General features: G+C 38.4%; 2 protein-coding genes across 3 annotated transcripts; both read right to left on the bottom strand.

Moving 5' to 3' along the window:
• Positions 1–124: 124 nt before the first annotated feature.
• Positions 125–5,705, bottom strand: LOC117627277 (DNA repair endonuclease UVH1). Of its 2 annotated transcripts, none has more exons than XM_034359271.1 (9): positions 4,697–5,705; positions 4,263–4,483; positions 4,096–4,181; positions 3,681–3,839; positions 2,318–3,301; positions 1,633–1,743; positions 1,291–1,551; positions 982–1,205; positions 125–623 (listed from the first exon to the last, which is right to left on the bottom strand). In XM_034359271.1, the coding sequence occupies exons 1-9, from the start codon at positions 5,551–5,553 to the stop codon at positions 413–415; spliced, it is 3,114 nt and encodes a 1,037-aa protein (XP_034215162.1). In that variant the 5' UTR covers positions 5,554–5,705; the 3' UTR covers positions 125–412. The 2 variants fall into 2 exon arrangements, with proteins under 2 accessions (XP_034215162.1, XP_034215161.1); XM_034359270.1 differs by having other exon boundaries at positions 4,096–4,184; positions 4,697–5,674.
• A 4,929-nt stretch (positions 5,706–10,634) lies between these two features.
• On the bottom strand, positions 10,635–14,991 carry LOC117628596. The gene is made up of 5 exons (XM_034361082.1): positions 14,436–14,991; positions 14,017–14,115; positions 12,872–12,916; positions 11,424–11,561; positions 10,635–11,245 (listed from the first exon to the last, which is right to left on the bottom strand). The coding sequence occupies exons 1-5, from the start codon at positions 14,829–14,831 to the stop codon at positions 10,883–10,885; spliced, it is 1,041 nt and encodes a 346-aa protein (XP_034216973.1). The 5' UTR covers positions 14,832–14,991; the 3' UTR covers positions 10,635–10,882.
• Positions 14,992–24,748: the final 9,757 nt, after the last annotated feature.

Here is a 24,748-nt window from a genome sequence, read left to right as displayed (position 1 = left end):
TTGAATTTGTGCTTCAATAGTTTGTTTTGTGCTTCAATAGTTTAGAGTGAAAATGTGAAATCCTTGTACTTTCAGTTAGAATCTTCCACCAAGACCACACTCGAAATTCTAAAAATAGCGAAGATGCTAGAAAATAGAAAAGGTATCAATTTAGATAAATCAAATATTTACAGTAATGACAATTAATTTTTGAATTAATTGTCTAAATATCCTATACGTATGACTAATCAAACAATGAATTGCCAAATTACAATGACTTCGACTAAAAAAGAAAAAAGAAATGGCCAAAAGAAGCCCTTTAACACAACAACAATTTTCAAATGACAAGATCATCCGGGAGGAAAGTAATCATCCATTGCAACAACACCACCAATGAATAAATTAGATGGGTAAATTATGGTACTACTAATCTTCATAGCAGGGTTGGATACTTGGCATCAAGGAAGTCTCTAAGAGTGCGAGCAGCTTTCTGACCACCCATCAATTCGGCTAGCCTCTCCACGGGCATAAGAGCGAGTTCTGCCAAGCTCTTACATCCGTCCATTATTGCCCTGTAATTCGAATCCGTCACCCCCGGAAGTCGTCTCAAGAACTCCACGGCAGACGTATTGTAATTTTCAGCCCTGAACATTTAGTACACTATGCCATCAGATTTACATCAGGAGTATGAAGGAACCAAATAATCAGGTCAGTGACTGAGGTCCATAAGAGAGGGAGGAGAGTTTTGCACGCAGAAGCACATATAAGTATTTCAGTGGAACTGACTGATGCGGTTCCACTAGTGACTAAATTCCACTATAAATATGCAGCATTGATTATTTATTTAAGAAAAGGTGCACAAGGAGGCCTTGTGTAGATTACATGCTCTACTAAAAAGAGTGAAGTCTCCCTATGCCCTCCAGAAGAATGAAAGATCGGAATACAAGCTTAAGAAGCTAAGACTGCAACACGCAAAAACCAGTTGAAAATCATGCATCTTACCTCACATCATCTTCCACAATTCCATCTTCGGAGGGTACACCAACTCTCATTGCTTTGGTTTCATCAGGTTCATCCTGATTTGCCTTAAGAGTAGCAAATATTTCAGCAGTAGCATGCAGACTGCGAGACCAGATGATTCGCAGCCGGGGGAAGTGTAGAGCAAGCAATGACAGCTTAGATATAATACTATTTGGTGTGACATCATCACCAATATCACTTGCAGACTGCAACCAAAACATGCAACAAAATATACCAGCTTAGCATTAGGCCTACCAATTGATCCATCTCTGCAGATATGATTCATATTACCTGAAATGAGAAGCTTTTATCCTGTGAAAATTCAATCAGGAGAACAGGTATTCTATAGTAGCGAACCATTGTTTCCACTTGGTGATAAAGACGACCAGATGTGAAACTCATAAAAAGATCTTGGATACTCTTTCTCTCCACGCATATTAGTGGAGAAAGGATATAATCCCCAACTTCCAACGTCACGGGTATTATGTGCATGCCTTTCTGGTGGAGAACATTTGGAAGGCTGCTCATGAACTCCCTCATGTCCACTATGACCTGAAAGGATGAGGATTCTTAAACAAACTGGTTCTGCTGGTAAAGGAAATATAAAACATAACATAGGGTAAAGAAATGCACCTGCATTTCCTTCTCAACCTCCTTTCTTCCCCCCGCCTTTCTAGTTACAGAGTTTTGGGATGACATAGTTTGAGGTTCTAGGGAAGAATTCAATCCCAGGCAGTTCCCATCCTAATGTAAAATCCAGGCAAAAACCACTCAAATAAAGGAACATAAGCACTACACCATGAAGGGTCTAAATATGCAAATAATTAAAAACACGACAAAACCAACATATCGAATGTAATATTCAAGATATATAGAACGATCCAAGAAATATGTACTGAATAATGGTTCCACCAGCAGGCCTTGTTCACTGGGAAATTAGTCTTTAAGCAACACATACTTAACCCAGTGCCAGTAGTATATGTTTCAAATGATTTTACAATAAAGGACATAAATAGAGCTACGCACAGTGAACAGAAGAAACTATTCTTCCACCTGTACACTGAAGAATAGTTTGGAGAAATAGTAATGCAGCAATAGTGCATATAGTCCATGTAGAAGGCTAAAATTCCAGCACTAAGAAGTAACATCAAGGCAATCCTAAACAGTTTTTAGAAGCTATATTTGGTTTATTGAAGCAAATTCACATTATCCACTCGCAAATTTGATATAAAACTACAGTAATGATACCAGAAACAGACTGTAAAACATTGATGGCAAACAGTCCCAGAGAAGACACTAAATTGGAAAATAACCAAACCTGATCAACTGGTATCATCATCAGTGACTTCTGCCTGATCAAAGATTCAAATGCTGCATTCTCCCTTCTTATGCTTGCCTCAAACTTTTGCACCTCAGAAGATTCTTCATAGAAAAGAAAATAAACTTTCAGCTTCTTTGAGGGGTTCTCGGCTTTATGGACTTCAATTTCCCTGACAAAACTCATATCTGGATGGTAAACAATAATTATAGAGGGTCTCAGAATGTCAAGTATGGGTTGACCACTTTCTAGAGCACAAAAGTGCACCGGAGGTAGTGGCTTAGCATTTCTGGATACAGTAGAATCAACTTCTCCAGTATGCTTCCTCAATACCCCTTGATCTACAGTGTCACCCTGGCATGTTGCTTCACTAGAATCAGCTGTCACTACCTGATTGAATTGATCTGCTTGCCCTTCATTTTCTGAATCAGATATAACAAGCTTATCCAATATTGCTTCTTTTTTATCATTATTATCATCATTATTCCCCGAACTCTTAACATTGGCTGGGCCCTTTTTATTCCTTACTTTTCCCCTACCCTTTCCACGTCCTTTGCCACGAAGAGGAGGATCATCTCCAACAGCCTCATCTTTTTTAGCTTGCTTTCTAATTTCTGACGCTGAAGCCAAAAGCATATCATGTTCCTGCTTGTTTCCGCTGCTAGCTTCAGCATTCTGTGGGGGTTTTAAAGGAACCACCTTTCCCTTTCCATGTCCTCTCCCACTCACAGGAAGCTGAGGATCATCTCCAACAGCATCATCTTTTTTAGCCCGCTTTCTAATTTCGGCAGCTGCAGCCAAAAGTGCATCATTTTCCTGCTTGTTTATGCTACTAGCTTCTGCATTCTGTGGGGTTGGTGCATGAACAACTCCATCTAGAATCCCAAAACCTTTGGGCTTCTTTGGTTTCTTTTTAAACCGTGTATGCAAGTCACGCAGCTCTCCTTTGCCCAGCAAGTAGTTTTCCCATTCATCCCGCATGACCTACACAAGAATACACGCAATGAATTGGTTGATCAGCTTTTATACAAGTTTATACACCATTGATTCTTGAAAGCTAATTGATTTAAAAAATTTATAGAAAAAAATATAAATTAATGCCCAGCCACTCTTAGATTGCTTAAAGAGTTTGAAAATGTATGAAACTATATGATTATTCATCTCATTGAACAAACAATGCCTACAAACCTATTCACAAATGCAATTTCCTTAAGAAAATTAATATACAAATTAGAATTTCATACTTGACTGAACAATCAAATCAAGACCAAGGTTGCAAACCCTTTCCAGTTTTCATTTATTTGACAGTTAATATACAATGCAAGCCAAAGGAAACAAACTTAGAAAAATAAATTAAGAAAACCTGATGTGGGCCATTGGTAATGAAATCTTCAAGCTGCATGCATGAGCGTTCATCTTTGCATGCCACTAGAACAATGCCACAATCATCATCATCTTCTTCAACTAGATGTTCTCTTGGAAAAGCCTGTTGTCTTTCCTCTTCTATCTCTTCAAGAACCTCCTGCAATTAAATTAGCACATTGAAATGTCGACAAATTTATCACTTGAGTTATCAACTTCATTATCATCCCTAAAGTCATTCAAACTGAAACACTAGAAGCAAATGATACAACTGACAGAAGAAAAAGCCTAGAATTGGATCACAACTAATATTTACTTCGTTATACGGTTTAATGGTATATTGATCCAACAGGCTGTGCATTCATAAAAGATGAATAACATTTTGACCACATAAAAATGGGAACTCACTCACTCACACGTAAGACCTTCCACTTCGGTGCCTCCTCTAAAACTTCATCTAAAACTACCCCACTACTTGTACTGGTCGATGAAGTGCCACCAACTGCTACATATGCAAATACAAAAAGGTTCAAAAATACAAAATAATAAAAGAAGTACCACAGAGACAATTATTATTCCTCACCTTGCTCCTTATCATCATCCTCCTTCAGTTTTCTTTTCTTGCCTTTCGAACTCTTACCCTTATTACTCAACATCACACCACCTGACGTCACAAATCGATACACCCTTTTCTTCGCATACTCAAATATCTTATAGCTCGACTCTGCAAATATCCAGACCGATCGAAAACTCTCCGACACTCGAAGTGTATCCAAGTACTTCAAATAAGTTACCGCATCATATCTACCAAAATAAAGACATTTCAAACTCAATCACCATTACTAACCCAACAGTTATTTCTCAAAAAAAAACCAAAACCAAACAAAATCCTTAATTCACAAACAAGTGCAACAAATCCCAAATACTAAATGAATCATATCTATCTCTTACCAATCTAAAACGCAAACCAAATGCAAAACAAACCCAGAAAGAGTAAAAACCAAGATTTTCAAGTACCTAACAAGGTAATCCAAGAGCTTCCTGAGGGTCTTCAAGTCAGACACAAGCTGCTTAGTCTTCTTCCCCAAGGTATGCCAAATGGGATCCAATTGCCTCCTCACAATCTCATCAAACGACTTAAACAACCCATTCTCCACAGTCAAGTCTTCCACATCAACCTTATTGGTCTTCCTCATCTCCTTCAAACAAGCATCCATGACCTCAATGATCGCCTTCTGAATGCCCACCATGTGTTTGGTCATTGGCACCCTTATATCCACAACCTCCGGAGCGTCCCTCTCCAATTCCTGCGACACATCAACATGAAACCTCGGCCAAAGGTGCATCTTCCTGATGTACAAGCACTTCATAATCCTCTCAGCCTTGGCAAACCCAGAAACCATGGAGTGGGGTTTGTCAGAAAACGCGCGAACAAAGGCGGTTTTGTTGAGAGAGCGGAAGATCCTGACAATAAAAGCCTCAGTGGAGGTTTCAGTGAGGGAATGAACGGTGGGGATGATGAGGCCAGCGATTTGGGAGGTGGGTAGTTTTTTGGTGAGGAGGTCAACGATGAGGATGCGAGGGGTGATGAAGAAGACATTGGAGGAGGTGTAGAGAGAGTGGCGATGGTGGGAGGGGAGGTCTGCTGAGATTTCTGGAATTGGGTTTGGGTGGAAATGGTGGAGGAGTTGAGATTTGAAGGAAGGTTGGTGCGGAGAGAGGATGAGGAGGGTGCCCTGAGAAGGTGTGTGGAGGAGGAGGAGGGTGGAGATGAGTTTGGGGAGGCAGAGGCCTGAGGAGACTATGACCAAACCGCTGCCGTTTTGTGGGTCGTCGAGGAGTTCTGTGATTATGTGCTCGTGGAATTGGACCATTTGGAGGAGGAGGAGGAGGAGAAATGAAGAGTTGCAGAGTGTAGAGAGACCAAGTTTTTCAGAGGGTTTTTCAGGGTCGGAGAGGATTGCTTTGGTGCTTTTGTATTAGGCTGCTGCACGTGTATGGAGTTCCCGGTTGTTTTTTAATTTTTATTATTTTTTACTTTTTAATGCAAGTGATATTAAGAAGTGAAATGGAGAATTCGACAGTAGAATCTCATATGCATTGATATATATTTTTAAGGTCATCTCTAGTTATGGGCTATATCTCAAATATATCTCTAAATTAATGCAAAATTCATCTCCAACCATAGGCTAAATAAAATTTTGGCCAAATTTGGAGAGCCACATTTAGCTATTTAGCCCTCTAACTAGGTCAAATGTAGCCCAACTTTGGCCTAGACCATATTTATAGTGGACCTCATCCATGTGTTTTTCAACAACCAATCATTAAAGCACTCCCCACTCCCCATTCTGAAAATAATAAGATATGAATGACCATAAAATATAGTCATGCATGGTTGGAGATAGAAAAATTTAGCCCTGCACTATTCTATAAAAAATTAATATTTTGAGGGGCTAAATTTTTAACCCTTGACTACATTTAGCCCTATAGCTAGAGATGGCCTAACTACATATAATCTCGGATGTAGTGATAGCTGCTCTTAATCACTTACAGAGTTTACGGTGATTAAGGTTATTAAAGATTTATAAACTAAATAAATGCAGTGAAGTGTTATTAATCTATCTAAATTGCAACCCAAGTTGAGTTGAAGATTTAAAATTTACTTTGTATATATACATCACATATAAAAAGTTTAGGTCAAACCTAGTTCTATCTAAATTGGGTTGTAATTTAGATAGACACTAGATTTGCCATCTCTATTGTAGTCGTGCAAAAGAAATAGAATAGCGAGGGAAGACCAATTAAGAGAATTCGATTTGAGCTAGTGTCTAACGCATCAAATTTGGGTTTGTTTTAAAAGATCAATCTTCTTTTCCTCAAACCTCTTTTACTCATGCCGTCAATTTTCTTGATTGAATTCTTGACTATGTCATCAATTACTTAGGTTGAAGTTCTTCGTTTCTTTTGATTTTCCTAAGAGCAACTTCACCCATTTGCCCTTAGCCATGGCAAGAGAGGAGCTAGGGCAGCCACTAGAGCAACTTCACCCATTTGCCCTTAGCCATGGCAAGAGAGGAGCTAGGGCAGCCACTAATAGTGGCTGCCCTTGCAAATAGTATTTTGTGTTTCCACCCGTTGCCAGGGCAAAGAGAAATTACTATTCATTTTTTTGTTTTTTTCACAAATTTTTTACCTCAATAATTAATTTGGATAATATTTTGGGATAAGATTTCCGGGTTCCTACGTGTCAAGACTATTCATAATCGGATAAAATTTCTAGATAAGATTTTTGGGTTCAAATTTCGGATGAATTTCAATATTCAAATTTCATATAAATTTGGGTTCAAATTTCGGATGAATTTCAAATTTCAGATAAGATTTTCATCCAATCAAATCAAGCCACGTGGCATCTCTATCTTGCCAAATTTTTCTATAAAACCAGAGGCTCAGCTCATACCTCTCACACCACATCTTTCTATATTTTCATTTCTCAGAGTTCAGAATTCATACTTCATTTATTCTCAATGGAAGATTTTAGAAGATGCTTGGAGAGGCAAGAGCGAGAAACAAATGAGAGAAACCGTAGAGCAGATGAAATCAATATGTTGCAGAGAGAAGTTGATGAACAAGTTGTCATAGTAGTGGCTTTGCAAGATGAAGAGAACCAAGGTCTCCTCCGTGGTTCACAAGTCGGCCGCCGCCGGAATATGGATAGACATAGGCATTCTCGGGGTAAGAATCTTTTGAAAGATTATTTTATCCCAACTTCTTTGTACTCTGATGTTGATTTTCGAAAGCGATTTAGAATGCAACCTCATTTGTTCAATAAAGTCATGCATGATATTTGCAATTATGATGCATACTTTGTTCAAAAGTGTGATGCTGCTGGGGTTTTGGGACTTCTTCCGGAGCAAAAGCTTACAGCTGTTATACGAATGTTGGTGTATGGAGCATCTGCTGATCAGGTGGATGAGATTGCCCGGATGGGGAAGTCCACTACGTTGGAGGCTTTGGTAAGATTTTGTCAAGCAGTTGAAACTCTGTACACTAGGGACTACCTGCGTAGACCTACTCCCAGGGACCTCCAACGGCTTCTACAAAAAGCCGAAGCTCGAGGATTTTCAGGAATGATTGGTAGCATCGATTGCATGCACTGGCAATGGAAGAATTGCCCAACTGCCTTGCAAGGTGATTACGGGAATAGAAAAGGCCAAAAAAGTATCATCCTTGAAGCCGTTGCTGGCTTCGACACATGGGTTTGGCATGCCTTCTTTGGAGTTGCCGGATCCCAAAATGACCTCAACGTGCTGGGTCAATCCCCGGTCTTCAACGATGTATTTGAGAGGCCAAGGCCCCAATATCACCTATCAAGTCAACAATACAGTGTACCAGACGGGGTATTATCTAGCTGACGGCATCTACCCGAGGTGGACCACTTTTGTCAAATCCATTCCGAATCCCCGATCCCAGAAGCAAAAATTATTTGCTACCTATCAAGAAGGATACAGGAAAGATGTCGAAAGGTGTTTTGGCATCCTTCAAGCTCGGTGGTTGATTATTCGAGGTGCGGCCCGTATGTTTGATGAGGAGATCCTCAGAAGCATTATGATGACTTGCATCATCCTCCATAATATGATTGTGGAGGATGAGTACGATTATGATGCTTTAGAGGTCTACGAACCGGATCCAATGAACACGGCCTTGACACGGATTTATGAAAGGCCCATGGGGCCAAGTGGAGAACCGTTTGAGCCGGAACCGTTGGTGAGGGATGGTCGTTTCATGACCCGGATGATAGATCGATATACAGAGATGCAATCTTCGTATATTCATGAAATGCGTCAAGTTCACTTGATGGAGCATCTATGGGCGGTGAAAGGCAATGAAGATGAATGATGGAGCATAGATGCTTTGGTTATGTTTTATTTAGTTATGGTTTGGTTGTGTTGGTTTTTATTTATTATGGTTTGGTTGTGGTTTGTTATTATTATTGTGCCTTGTTTGTAGTTTTTTTTATTTTAATTATGTTTTGTTTGATGTATGGAATATGTTGAATAAAAAGGTATTTTATTGAATGCTTTGTTTATTAAATAAAGAAATCCAATACAAGTCATTAAGAATTACTACTACTAAAATAAAATACATGAATTACAACAACTTTAATAGAAAACATGAAAAATACAAATACATAAAAGGTATGCCAACTAATTTAATGGTTTTCATCATTTAACCAATCCGTGTTGCTAGGCCCATCATCCTGGAAAAGTCTTCTTCTCATAACATCCCTTCGTTCTAGCTTCCAAAATTGTTTTGTTTCAGGGGACATATGGCTTGTATCCATCGCATGGTTTCCCGATCCGTCTTGTATATATCTTTTTTGCGCAAATACTCCCTTTCTCGTGCATACTCGGCTTGAATTGCCATCTCGTTCTCTTTGCGTTTCTGCTCCATTTCAATTCTTATGGCGTTCTGCCTTGCAATTTCCTCCAAAAATTTTGAATTATTATTGCTCGAATTACGCGCTTTCTTTGCCTTCGCAGCCTTTCGGCCAATGGGCCTCGGCTCCTTTTCGATGAGTGAGTCTTGACTCATAGGGGAATCGAGAGGTGAATTCGATGTCGTTGAATTACGGAGTGGCGTCTCGTTTAACACAACGGCGGGACCCGTGGGAATAATTATGAAGCGTTTGCAATATTTCACCACCTCCCAACATTCAAAATGGTTGAAACTTTTTTTGCCTTGTCCAGTTGCACCAAACCACATCTGTGCTTGAATCATCTATTTAAAAAAAAAAAATGGAAATGCAAGAAATATTTAAAATATATTGGATATGCAAGTAACAAAAAAATTATAATGGAAATGCAATTAACCTTACAAATAAATTGGAAGTGCAAGAAATATTAAGAAACAATTGGAAATGCAAGAAATATTAACAAAATATTGAAAATGCAATTAATATTAATATATATATATATATATTAGGACATTAAACTTAATAAAACGAAAATTACAAAATACTTACCTCGTTACTAAGATTTCCCCACTTCTATGGTTGTCCATCGCTTTTGCCAAGGCATCTCTCCATTTTCCCAACTCTTTATTGAGAATTTTCCACCTACTAGACAATGTCATTTCCGTCTGAGTCGACCCCGGAATTTTTTCACAAAATTCGACATGAATTTTTTTCCACATATGAAAAAATTTCATCTCATTGCCTAACACGGGACAATGACAAACTTGGAGCCAAGCCTTAGACAAGGAAATATCTTTCATGGTGCTCCACGCCCCTCCGGTTTCGGTAGAAGAAGCCATAAAGATAAGAACTAAAAATACAAGGTGAAACAGAGGAAAATGTTGAGTATAAAGAGTGAATAATAGTAGAAGTAGAAGAAAATGTATGAGGATTGGTGTTGAAAGTGAAGGGTATTTATAGGTATTTATAGAAGAAAAAAAAATAGAATTTTTTAGTATTTTTTTAAAAAAAAATCGATTTTTTTTCATAATTTTATTGCCAAAAAAAGGTCAATCGTTGAATTGGAGGAGGAGAAGCAGATCGGAGCGCTGAGGGCGTGCCACGTGGCTTCTACCCATTGGAGCCTGCGCCGGGCTAACGTCAGCGCACTCGAGTGTAAATTTTTTTTACCGTTGGTGCGTGCAATGGCGTCGCGCATGACGTCATCAACCCTCAGACTCGAGCTTGGGCTAAACTGGCCTGGGGGCCAGCCCGACTTCGTGGGTCCCACTTCCAACCCGAGCCTGGGCTCCTCGCTAGAACGTCTTTTTTTTTTTTTTTTTTCAATAAACAAAATAACCATCAAATTTTGTTTAAATGAAGTGAAACATTCAGATTCGAATTTTGGGAAAATAAGAGAATACGAGGGAAAGATAAACAAACAAGAGAGAGGATCCTCTTCCTTTCCGCCTGCTCCCCAAAAAGAATAGTTGCTCAGCTACATAAACAGAAACCTACTACTCACCATTTGCCATAATCAAATGATATAAACTTGGACAAATATTCCCTTGCTTGGTATTTGATCTGATATGTGAATGAAGTTAGTTACATTAAATCACAAACTTTCTCTATGGCCCCATTGATGTGTTCTTGCTCCATGAGAGCAATGCAAATTTAACTCAGATTAAGGACAGAAAACCGCATGAAGGGGCCAATTTCGTCGTATACATACCAGTTTTGTATAGATTCTTTTAATTTGATTTCATGTTTACGGTGAGATCTCCATGACTTGTCTTCATCCTTCGCAAGAACAAGGGAACAGGCTTTTCCAAGACAGATACATTGATACTGTTCCAAACATCAGCTGTGGTGGGAAGTTGAGCAATTTTCTCAGCGATGTTCATGTCTTCTGGAAGAACAGAAGCAAAGACGGTGTATTCTTTTTTCCACTCTTCGTGGTTTGCAAGGCTTATAAAAAATTCCGGGCCAGAACCAATCCACGCAACTGAACCCCTTCTTATGGTTGGGCAAACCTCAGTTGGAATCTTCTTAAATATCACTCCTTGGGCATCAAGTGTTCCTTGAACCAGTGCAAAAGGAGGACCAAAAGGAGCCTGGCAAATACACAGAAGAACGTTATATATTAAACGCTCGGACCAAACATGGTATTACCACAGTCAAATTTAGGTAGCACATCTCCCATGAGAGAGCATAGGTGATATGAAACTGCATAACGAAACTTTAGACATGCAAAATCAACTTCAGAAAAGGAAAAGGAATTTAATGCCTTACATTTTTTATGTGGTTTCCTTCTGAATCCCATGATGAGCCCCGTCTCTCTGCACGATAAAACTGGCAGCCTGCACAATGGCGCAATGCCAACAACTCAAGAATGTAGGCTACAGAATGAGGGGCACAGTCAGGCAAAAGCTGCATAAATGAACATTAAAACTAGAAATTGTTAGCTTGTGGCATAAATCAAAGAAACATATAAACCTGCATAAGTGATGAGCAAAAATCTGAAGTTTTCTTCAGATTGGAAAAAATTAACACTGTGCAAACTGCATATCCTTACAATATACCAAATAACAAAAACTCATGTCTTTTTTTAATGAGAGATACGTGTCTTATCAAATTATAACAGTAAGGCACATCAAAGCAACGAACCTTCCAGTGAAGACTCATAATTAGATACATTATTCTTTGCATGGTACACACATACTTTCTTTAACAGGCCTCCACAAATGATCAAGATAACATGTTTTAACAGATAAAACACAAGATATTACAAGCTCATATAATTTAATTTGCACATTTAGAATACAACTAACATGCACACCAAATTTAAAGACATTAAGTTTTCTTGTTTTGTTTCTTTTTTAAGCAAAATAAAATATTTATAAACAGGGGAGGAAGCGCAACAAGACCAGGGGTACCTTCAAAAAGTCCCACCATCTCTTTTTCTGTTCTATCCCAGGACAGACAGACTTTTTGTTCCCTCTCTCTTTTGTCCTTCCAACCCACCACAGATAGAAATTAATAATAAACCGTAGAGCTAAAACCTCTGAGTTTTATCTCCACTCTCAACGGGGCTAAGGGACTAGTTGACTAAAGTTTGTGAATCTTTTGGTCTGATTAATTTCTCTACAGATTGGAACGAAGATAAATCCTCCGGTAAGCTTCAGTATATCATTGAAATCAATGGACTAGAGGCTTATTTTGCTGATTTTGTTAGAGGCCCCGTAAATATGAAGTCCTGGCTCTGTCACTGCTTCTAAAGTTTATTCTCAAAAGGATTTTTTGTTAGTTAAGGGAAATTTGAATAACATTAGAGGCCCCGTAAGTATGAAAACCTGACCCCGCCACTGCTCTTGAATAATGTTCTCTCATGATGCTATCCAATCATTATGAGAATAAGAAGGTGATCCAAAACTCAGAATCAAGTTCCACGGGGATACTAGACTTTGAGCAATGCCTGTCTAGGAGGACCCCTCTTTGAATTATTGAACCAAGTCAGAAAAATAACATGAACATATATTTATGGACACAAAGTTAACTCTAGAGGTTGTATTCGGACTGATTAGTACATTGTAAACCACCCTCTAGAGTCCGCCCCTTAGAATTCATGTTCCTTTTGCAAATAGTTTATAAACGCAGTTTTATGATGTACATAATAAGTTATAGAATAAAAAATAAATATGAAAAAGGGAGTTGAAAATTCTGATGGCATTAACACTTACTTTTATATGAAGAGTTCCATACTTTGTTTCCAAGCCAACAATGCCCTACAAAGAGAAAATATAGGTACATCAACAGTATAATAAATTGATAATACAACCAATTTCTGAGAACCAATAACAACGAAACATAATCAATAAAAAAGAGTCAAAGACTACAAGAATGACAGAACCCTTGCAATTGTAACGTGGAAAGCTACTAAGAAAATGCCCTATCATGTCCCTAATCTAAAAAAAACATGTGCTATTATTTTGAAGGTACATGTACTGCAATTGTGTGAAAAGCAACAACGACCTGATTTCATCCTGTAACAGGTCATGAACTGGCTCAGGAGGTACAGAGACTTACAGTCCCACACAGAACAATGATGTAGAACACAGTGGCTCACCCTAGTTTATTTCTTACAGAGTGAATCCACCACATTCAATTGAATTTTCATTTTCTCTTTACCTAATGGATGTTATAGCTATAACACAGATGTTGTTATCTGTGTTAGTCGAAAGATATTCATAATTAAAAGCAGAAGTTTATAGCTTTTACCATCTTAAGAACTCCACCTTAAAAGAAACACATATACGCAATTAAAGTTCATATTCTTTGAATAAAAAGACTTGTTCAGAAAAAAAAAAAAAAAAAAAAAATTTCAAGAAAGGAAAGAAGATTTGTTGTCTTTTCATACAGGATTTTTTAATCATATTTTCATATATCAATTTGCACATGGAATACATCTTGCAAAGTTTTAGACGTATATGCCTATCAAATTTGCACATGGAATACTGGAACTAACAAGAAACAAAAAGAACAAGTTGATAGACATATAAGTTCAAAAATTTGCCAGATGCATTCCATGTGCAGGTTGATGGGCATATATGACAATGATCAAATTCCTGTATGCAAAGACAACAAGTCTTCTTTCTTTTCTTTTTTCTTTTTTTTCTTATCTGAACAAGTCTTCAATTGCTACAAATAATAAGAAAATTTCCAAGAAACAGGACTTTGATTCCTTATTTTCGAACAGTTCTACTGATTAATAGTTCTTGTAGCAACAACTTCTACTGGCTGAGAAATGGAAACTTAAGATGGCTACAAGTTTCAGTATAAGAAGAGCAAGAATAATAAAAATATAGTGCTCATCAAACTTTCATACCTCTCCTCTCCCAAAGATGAGTCCAGAAGTCCAACTAACTGTTTCCCCTACTTCCTGCCGCTCAGGAGCCAATGTATCTTTCTGTTTCTTCAGCCAGCACTGAAGTGACAAAGTTTCAACACAAAGAATTCAAAACTTAAGCACTTGAGATTTAGAATAATATTCAAAAAAGCAAATCCAAACTATGCGCACTCACAATTCATTGGATGGTAAAATGCAGACTTTGATAATATGCTCACAGAATGGCAAGTCCTATGTCATTTCTACAAAGACTTTGAAAATACGCTCAAGGAATCAAGTACATAGCTCAAGACTAACTGAACTTATATAATGCTATCCAAATCAAAACAAACATAAGAAACTATACAATTTTTAATCGATTTTGATAACAAAAAAACCAGGCTCCAGATTCAACTTACCTCACCGAATTTTGAGCCACATGCCTCCTTGTTCCCACAGAAAACCCAGCTATCACACAAACAAGGCCCATCAGTCCCAGTACACATGGCTTTACATGCCTTGCAACACTGCTCAGAAGAATTGAACTTAAACTCTGAACCCCACTTCACAGCAGCCCCCCAGAGCTCCAAATTCTCAGTCCCTCTGCAACATGCTCCACTCTCTCCCTCCACCCCAACACCTCCACCCTCCTCCACCAATTCCAGGGACTCAAGCTCGGAAAATGAAGAGGCTTCATTGGGTTTAAGCACTACACAGAGGGCAGCGTAGACCAGAGCACAGGAAGCCAAACCCACCAAGAGGAGGACGAGAGGAGAGCAATGGGTGGCTTCTGGGTCGTTTTGCCTCCGACCCATTTGAGGATTGGGGGAGAAGAGTGAGACCAGGAAGGGGATTCGGAGTCTCTGGTCTGGATTATGGGCAAAGATTTGTGCTCGGAGATTTTGGCGTTGACTTTTGACAAAAATTGATCATGGAGAAAAAAGAGGGGCAACACCGGTATGGGGAACTGGTTCGACCGAGTCAATGTTGTCTTTGTCATTTTATATTGTTTTCTTTTTCAAGGATGCTTGCGTTTTTTTTTTTTTTTTTTGGTCGATAGGATGCTTGCTTTTAGTTTGTAATTAGGGGATCTTTGTGCCTTCTAGTTTTGTTTAGGTGATGTTTAACTTTAATCAATGCATTTAGGTGGTAATTAATCAATGAAATTAGGTGTTACTTAATCAATGCCTTTAGCCCTTGCTCTTTTTTTTCCCCCTCTCTATAAACTATAATTGTAAATTAGAGGTGCATTAGAGGTGGGCACAATACTACTTCAATTTAAAAAAATGAAAAGGATGCAGTAGCAAAAGCAAAAAAAAAGAAAAAGAAAGAGAGCTTTATCGTATAATTGTTAAAAATTCAACACTTTTATGTCTTTATAGTTTCATTAACTTACGTTACTGCGTTTCTGTTGAAGGATCTAAAGTTTTACTTGGTCACCGTATGTTACATAGGCTATCGAATTGTTGGTTTGGTAGCTGTCCTTCCACAAATTTTCAATATGCAAACAGAAAAATATCAAAAAGAAAAAAGAATAAGAAAAAGACGGACTCGATTTGGGTAGGCTGAGGGAATTTGTGTGTAGAGAGTAGGTGTTCCATGGTAGATAAAGAAAGAGGAAGGGGAAGAGGGAAGGGGGAATAGAGGAAGGGGCTGTGAAGAGGGAAGGGGGAAGTGACTTCAAGGTAGGCGGGGTTGGTTGGAGCTGCCGGTGGCGCACAGGGGATGGGAGAAGGTGACAAATTTTTTTTTTCAATTTTAATTGTTTAAAAGATATACCTTTTTTTATTTTTAAAATTATGATTTTTCTATTTTTAAAATACCCTTAAAATGGATGGAAAATTGAATGGTGTAAACGTCAAATGACAAATCATGAATTTTAAAAAAATTAAGAGAACATTTCTCTTAATTTTTTTGTAAAATGACAAATTAAAACTAAAGTATAAATTTAGTTGACATTTCTAAAAAAATCTCTTATCTGGAATAACATGCATTATAAGAACATGCATTATAATTTCATGATGCCGTGATGTGTTTGTATTCACATTTTATTTTATTTTATTGTGTGCAGGAAAAAAATGTTAGTGGGGTAAAATCTCAGTATCAATATTGCCCACGCTATTGTAGAGTAATCCATAAATTAATATAAAGTATTTACAAGACAGGTCTAGAAAACGACCCGGTGTACCCTACTTTTGGACCATGAGAGCAGACCCACGTTACAACAAAATCATAATTTAGGCGGGCATTGTGAGCCAATTTTTCAGGGAACAAAATGGAACATATCTCAAAGTTTTGATACAAGTGATATTAAAGATATCATAAGCTCAAATTTCCCATCTTCAGTTAATAATTAATGTAATTTGTTTAATTTGTTTAATTCGACTTGGATATATTAAGACAAGTATCGGGCTTTGAATCATTATGTGCAACTCCATTTTGCACACGACGGAAAACCATTTATGTACATTTTTACTCTTCGTCATGTAAATTAACAAAGTCAAGACCTTCACACAGCTAGCTAGAATTTTTTATTTTTTATTTTTGAATTTTAGCAGAGCCAGATTTCAATTAATAATAATAATATTCATTTTTTGGTGGTGTCAAAATGTATTTTGTAGGGCGGCGGGCCCTCCTCGGGTATTAATTATAAACAATCACATTCCATAGTCTTGATTTGCATGTTCTAAGACTTTGGAGTTTTTCTTTTGTTGAAGTATAAAAGTTTAGACTGCTTTTAATCTGGATAAGCGATCGCGTTTTTAGTTTAATGACATTCAGTTTCTATTTTGTTCAAGGATGTTATGAGTTCAAATCTCGATAAGCTCTTCAACCATTACGTTCATTCTAAATTAATTTCCAATCCCTTTTGACCAATCATTTTTTCGCTACTTCAAAACATCAGAGATTCAGATATTATATAATCAACAACGGATGGAATTATAACCATTAATTCACACTCACTATTCATGAATTCATCATGATGTTACTAGAATTACAAACAGGCATTTATTTATTTATTTAACTTTATTATTACAACCTAAATTAAGATAGAAGGTTGTCAAATTAACCACACATGTGGGACGTAATCGGAAACCACATCTATATCATTATTTAGACTTGTGGTGACAGGACCCGACCCAATTTCCGCTTTGAAATTCGAGCCAAGTCATGTGCGTGTCCAACACCTGGCGAATGTCGGGAACAAAAGACCTTCTTACCCTTCTCGTTTCAAAATTCTTTTAAAATTTCCCTTAGACTTCTGCCGAAAATTCGGTAGAGTCTTCCCTGTATTTTGACCAAACCCAAATTTTTCCACCTGTCCAACAAGTTCAAAAACCAAACCAACTGCCAGAATAGAATAACTAAGTATTCACCAGCTCCAGTTTTCCACTAAAACTAGATATCATAGCATTTTCTATAGTTTATCGGGTTTCAAGGGCTTTTCTACAAAACTCTACCTTACTTGGTGGCGCGGAAGCTATGAATGGCCCGGTGGTGGATCCTGCGTACTTCTACGACCTGGGGGCGAAAAACAGGTTGAAAATGTGAGTGGACCAAACATAAGATTTTGAAAACAGTTTATAATCATAATAACCCCCATAGTAAAAATAACTTGATAAGTAAAGCTAAAGTTTACCTGGGTTTAATATAAAGTATTCCTCTAAAGATATCTATATATAACAGTATGTATGTAGATTCGTAAAGCTGAATAATTATATGAAGAGATAAAACATGCACGTATTCTGAGAAAACTGATATAAGATGACAGGACCCAACCCAATTTCCACTTTGGAATTCGAGTCAAGTCCTGTGCGTGTCCGACACCTGGCGAATGTCGGGCACAAATGACCTTTTTACCCTTCTTACTTCAATTTCTCTTTAAATTTCCTTAGACTTCTACCGAAAATTCGGCAGAGTCTCCTCTGTATTTTGACCAATCCCAAAACTTTTCACCTGTTAAACATTCAACTAATCCACACCAACTGCCAGAATAATTCAAATAACAAAATCCCAACTCCAGTTTTCTTTTCAGTTTCAACGAGATATCAGAGCATTTTCTAAATTTCAAGGTTTTTAGGGATTTTCTATAAACTCTACCTGACTTGAAGCGCGGAGGTTATGAGTGGCCCGGTGGTGGATCCTGCGTACGTCTACAGCCTGGGGGTGAAAACAGTTTGAAGATGTGAGTGGACCAACATAAGAATTCTTGAAAACAATTTAAGAATCAAAATAACCCTCTCTATAGAAATTGTTAAATAAACTGAATACGCACCTTCCATTTAAAGCTTACTAAACTCAAAGCATTCCATATAAATCATAATCAAACTCGATAAATTTTATTCAAAAGCACTGAAATCAAGGTTGTATAAAACACTGAAATCAATTTGTATATGAGCACTGTACTCAATCCTTGTATAACTGAACAAACTGTATAAATGTATTAATGCCTGAAAAAGCGGAGAAGCTGATGTAAAATAACTGAAGGTCATAATTAAATACGGTAAAACCAAAATCCTTTGAAAATACCACCTATTTGTACCCCTGTTATAACCGTCAATTCCCTAGCAGGTCTCGGGCGTCACACAGGCTACCCGAGCTGCAAACTGGCGAAATCAGGGGACTATGATCAATCTGTCCAGCCGGCAGGTTTCTCGATGACACCAAGTCAACTCGAGTCGCTCTGGCAGGATGCAGGAGACCGTAGTCAGCCTGATCCGCAATCCTGACAGGTCTCAGGGACACAGAGTCAGCCGAGCAGCAATCCTGGCAGGTCTCGGGACACCAAGTCTGCCGAGCCGCAAATCCTGGCACTCACGGTTCCAGCGTCCCCGAAACTCGTGAGGTAAAGTCAAGTGCACTAACTGAACTATAATCAGACTGGATGTCCGTAGACATCGGTCCAACTCTGGGTAATCACCATAAAGAAAATGGGTACGAGGTGGGTTTAAAATAAATTCCTTTAGGAAATCCGATTAAAACTGAAATCTCAAATTGTGCTGCTGTCTCATCTGGTTTCAACCTCAAACTTTGTTTCTATAACTTATAAATAAGCAGCACATATTTATAAAACTGTTACTGTACTGATCATGTTCAGAACCGAAATACAACTTACTCAAGATCAAATAAAGAAACTTATTCAAATAAATTCATTTCTAAAAACTTGTTTATATAAAATCAATATAAACTCATTTATAAAACTTATTTATATAAAATCACATCAAACAATTCATGAAATCTGATCTATGAGAGAAAGTCCACTCACAGTTGGTCCGAGCTAGCTGGACCTCTCGAGGGTCCCTCCTGTGGATTAGCCAGACTCCTGGCGCCTTACTCGATCGATTTGGTGGAGAAACGAAGGAGAACGAGCTCCCAAAAATTTTCGAAAAAACTGTCGGACCAGGCCTGTTTCGTGGCAGTTTTCGGCTACTACAGTGGCGGATAGAGGCTGAGGAGGGGCAGGGCTGATAGATGGAAGTGAGGTGGTTCGTTTGGGACTGGTATTGCCTGAAACGGTGGCCTCAGTTGGGAGAAATTGATGTCTGAAGTCGGCTGGTCCAGAAGGTTCGAGAGAGAGAAAGCTGGGTTTATAAAACTGAACTTCAAAATATTTACGGTTCTGCCATTGAGACTCTTTTGACCATAACTCCTTCGTTACAACTCCGATTCGGGTCTACTCCATATCTACGGCCTCGTTTCGCCGTGCTCTACGCAACGGTGTAATCGGAATTACCAAATTCTTTCCCGATCAAAAAGTCAACTTTTTCCCTATTAAATAATGCGAGGGTAAAATTGTCTTTTTGCTAAAAGATATTTTCCTTACTTTTTTTAGATATTTTCTTTCTTTTTAGATATTTTGTTTTGGGTTATTACAATCTACCCCCCTTATAAAAATTTCGTCCTCGAAATTTGCATCTCTGTCCTTCCAGGAGGGGAGAAGAACTGCTCCTGCATTGGCTACTCGGGTTACCACACTGCACATCTCACTGAAAGCTAATTACTTTCTCTTCAAAAATCTGGACTGCTTGTTTTCTACACGTTCTGTAATCTTATTGGGTCCAATCTAGCTAGGATTTGGCTCCCTGACTTCCTTAAATCTCATTTCACATTTCTCAGGTGATAACTATCGAGAATACTTATCTGAAGATCCTTCTTCCAATATCTGCCTAACTCCTTGTCAATCCTGGATTACTTAGAGTCTTTTTCTGCTTAATTCAATCAGGTTCTTTATTTCCTACAATACTTCCAGATTTCAATGAACCTTACTTAACATTCTATCTTCATACTTGGGTGATCCATACTATATCTCGAGTAAGGCATCTATTGGAAACATTTAATTCAAGGAAATCCAACAACTATCACTTAAGGCATACTCTCAAACCAACATCTTTTTACTCAAATCGTTCTGAAACTGTAGTACGTTATGTTCCAATAACCTTCCCACAATTTGAGTCATTTTCTTAAACTGGTCGTCTATCTAGAGTAAATTGTGGTATTAAACTGAAATCAAGGCCCAAAAGCTTCTTTTTACCTGAGTCCAGCTGAAATCTAACCTAGATTTCTAATTCTAAACTATAGAGACTGATATTCCACTAGCAGGGCCCAGAACGGTACCTACCACACCTGGCACGTTAGAGCAACTTCTCCTGTCAGAGCCTATCAACACCTGTCTCTTCATGTTTTTGGCTACACCGGCCCCAGCACAATTTCTAACACTACTACACTGACAGATACTTTCACTGGAACTAGCTTCAGATCGGCAGCTTCCAAACTTACGACCATTCGATGCCCGGAAACTATGATCACTACTGTTGATACCTTTCTTCAACTTTTTCTGATTCAAATCACTTATTTCCAAATATTTTGCACAAAGTGCACCTCAGGCTCTGCCCATTATCTGACTGGGACAGACATCATCACGATATCAAAATTGACTAACTACTAACTGATCACCATACCTTGAGTGGAGGCTTTCAGATATTTTATTTCTTTTTAGATATTTTGTTTTGGGTTATTACATAAGATGATTGAAGTCAATAGCTGCATAAAAGTGCTCAAATTACTTTAAAACTACCACCTAAGTGTACCCTTGAAAATTCGTCAATTCCCCTGGCAGGTATCGGGCGACACGCAATCTACCCGAGCCGCAAACTGGCGAAATCAGGGGACTATGATCAGCCTGATCCGCCGGCAGGTCTCGATGACACCAAGTCGACTCGAGCCGCTCTGGCAGGATGCAGGGGACCGTAGTCAGCCTGATCTGCAATCCTGGCAGGTCTCGGGGACACGAAGTCAGCCGAGCCACAAATCTTGGCAGGTCTCGGGACACCAAGTCTGCCGAGCCGCAAATCCTGGCACTCACGGTCCGAGCGTCCCCGTAACTCGTGAGGCAAAGTCAAGTGCACTGACGTAACTAAAATCGGACTGGATGTCCGTAGACATCGGTCTAATCTGGGTAATCACCAAAAATAAATGGGTACAAGGTGGTCTAATTAGAAAATCTGATAACCCTCTGAAATCTGATAAATTAATTGTAATTTCTATGCTGCTGCTATTTCGTTATGTAAAGCTCATGGTCTGCTGCTAATATAACCTCAATAATATATATAACTCAAAATGTTTAACAGTATAAAACATGCTCTAAGACATGCAAGAATACTTATTCAAGATCAAATAATGAAATTTTCTTATAAAAACTTATTTATAAAAATTCGTTTATATAAAATCAATATAAAATCATTTACGTAAACTCATCTATGTAATCATTTATATAAAATCCTTTATGAAAGAAAGTCCACTCACAGTTGGTCCGAGCTAGCTGGACCTTTCGAAGGTCCCTCCTATAGATCAACTGGACCTCTGGTGCTTGATTATCCATAAATAATAAATTAATAAACTACTGAATAAAAAGAATTTAAATTAAACACTCTGCCCCCGGCTCTTAGAAATACGTGCACTCATTTCAAGTTATTCATATGCCCACATTAGCCTTTCAGACACTTAGATCAGTATTGGAAGACCCGATGCTTAACTAAGTGATAAACCACCAGACCGGCCGATCCGGGACCCCGTGGGTCCACGGTCTCCGATGGCCAATCTGGGCTTCTCTAAAGGTTCCTCATAGAGAAGGAACCATGTTCCGCAAATTCGGTCCGAAACGGACGGTCGGATTAGCCGAAATCGCGTTATCGCTTAAAATCCAAACCCTAGCCCCAGGATTCGCGATTTCGGAGTATCCGGGACTCCGATTCGCAATCCGTCGAATCCTACACGATCCTGAAATCATGTAGACCGACATATCCAAAATTCAGTGCGATTCGACGATTAGACGACACTGCACCCAAGGATCGCGCGATATGGAAAATTCGTTCGGGACTCAAACGGACTCCGAATCGAGATCCGTGAAATCCTACGCACTCGTGATGACACGAGGATCTCAAAACTGCTCAGAATTACTTCACCACCCTCGCCCACTCGCTGCCTCACGTGCGGGCAGATTTGGGTGTCCTAAGCGATTTCGGGTGGTCAAAAAATCTAGGAACCAAGACTCCAAACTCCTATCCTAGGTAAAACACCCCATTTTGAGTCACTTTTGTTCTTGGACATACCCCAAAAAGTGACCAGAAACATCAGATCATGGCGGCCGAAGTTTCGGCCAAATTTCAAGTCGAAAATTGAACATCTTTGAGCCAAAATCGATCGAAACCCATACATCCATCAGCTAGAACACGAAAAATAGCTGAGAAACCATACCTTACTCTATCGATTTGGTGGAGAATTGAGGGAGAACGAAGAGCTCAAAGTTCAAACTGGAAATCCGGCAAAAATGGTGTTTTTCGGCGAACTCTGGCCACGGAAACGGCGGCGGCTGGTCAAGAAATGACGGCGGTCGAGTGGTGGTTCGTTTGGTACCAACGGCGGCGATCGGCTCCAAGTGTGGCGGCCGTGGCGTCGATAAAAGCGAGCGGAGGTCGAGGCTGGTCGCAGAAATCGGGAGGAGAGAGAGAGAGAGAGGAGAGAGAAATGAGGAGAGAGAATTGAGGAGGGGATAAAAATCTGACTTTTTGACCAAATTACTATTTTGCCCTTCGCGGTATTTTGATCGTATTTTTTTCGTTACAACTCCGATTCGGGTCTACTCCGTATCTACGGACTCGTTTCGCCGTGCTCTACGCAACGGCGGAAGCGAAATTCCCAAATTCTTTCTCGATCTAAAAGTCAAATTTTCCCCTATTAAAATATGCGAGGGCAAAATCGTCTTTTGAGTATAATAAAGAAATCCTAATTTTTAGATATTTTGGTTTGGGTTATTACATGTGGCCTGAGAAATGCAGCAACTAAGTGAACCTAACTTTCATGGAGTAGTGATGCCTGCAATGAAAATATCGACGACACCAAAAGAACTTCAGGATAACACAAAACTCGCATATTAGTCCAAAAATAACATGCACAAAGTTGCCCTGCAACGAGCTTCAATACCATATTCTCCAATTAGCTACTGCAGAAAAGACCAACAACGTATATCAAACTAACAAGATTAATGTAGTTTGATGAAGCAAACAAGTTTCACTTCGATTTTATATATTTGGGGGAGAGGGAGAGAGAGAGAGAGAGAGAGAGGAGAGAGAAAGAAGGAAATATGGGTGTTTCTTACTCCCACACTTGAAGTGGCGAGGCATCTCCCTACCACACCCTTCAGTGAGCCTTATGGCATGGTTGATCATGGACGAAATTACCTTAATGACTAAAGGCCATGTTTGGTACGCCTCATTGGACTGGACTGGGTCAAATAGCACTCGAAACCCTTGTTTGGTAAGAGACGGGACTAACTTAAATGAGTCCAATAGTGAAAAAAAAAAAAAAAAAAAGCCTCACTCGCTCGTCTAATACAGTGAGCTTGAAAAGTGGTTCTCTAAATAGCACGCTCACTAAATAGAACACGTGAGTCCGACGCCTCTCTTTAAAAAAATATCATAATTTTATTTGTTTTCTTTTAATTATTGTTTTAGATCTTTGAATGACTTTTTCTTTTTCTTTTTTTTGCAGCATTTATTTATTTTAGATAAAAATCCTTAACTAAATTTAAATATTACAATAATTATTTTGATATTGCATTTGGAAAAACCAAACTATAGTAATTTACAAATGTTTGATATTTTTTTGATATTGAAACAAGTTTAATAATTCATGATGTGATGCTTCCTTTATCGCAAGCAATTTTTACCTTGTCAAATTATGTTTTTCAGTTTGAAATCAAAAGTCAAATATATAAAAATTATATATATATATATAAATTATATATATATACAGTCCCCTTATATTGAGGGATCCCTCAAATAATTTTATTTGAGGGACGCCCTTTAGGGTACCCTACAATTTTTTTCCCAATGATCCAAACTATCTATTTTTTAGGTCTTCATTCATAGATCATCCTTACAAAAAATTAGACAAATCGGAAACCATTTCGACATCCAATTGTGTCTTACAAAATTAATGAACACTGTGCTTCAAAAAAATGCTAAAATTTTAATAACTTAATTGAGTGGTCAAATGATATCGGATTCAAGTGATTTTTTGTAGAGATGATCTTTGAATGAGTATCTACATAATAGAAGGTTTGGATTAGTGAAATACAATCCGGAGTGAAGCCTACAAGGGGTGTCCCTCAAATAAGCTTATTTAAGGGATCCCTCAATGAAAGCTCTCTGTGTATATATATATATATATATAT

Source organism: Prunus dulcis, chromosome 5 (genome assembly GCF_902201215.1).
Source record: "Prunus dulcis chromosome 5, ALMONDv2, whole genome shotgun sequence".
Classification (NCBI taxonomy): Eukaryota; Viridiplantae; Streptophyta; class Magnoliopsida; order Rosales; family Rosaceae; genus Prunus; species Prunus dulcis.
The sequence above is the reverse complement of the archived record's forward strand: the minus strand, read 5'-3'. Positions and strand labels throughout refer to the sequence as shown.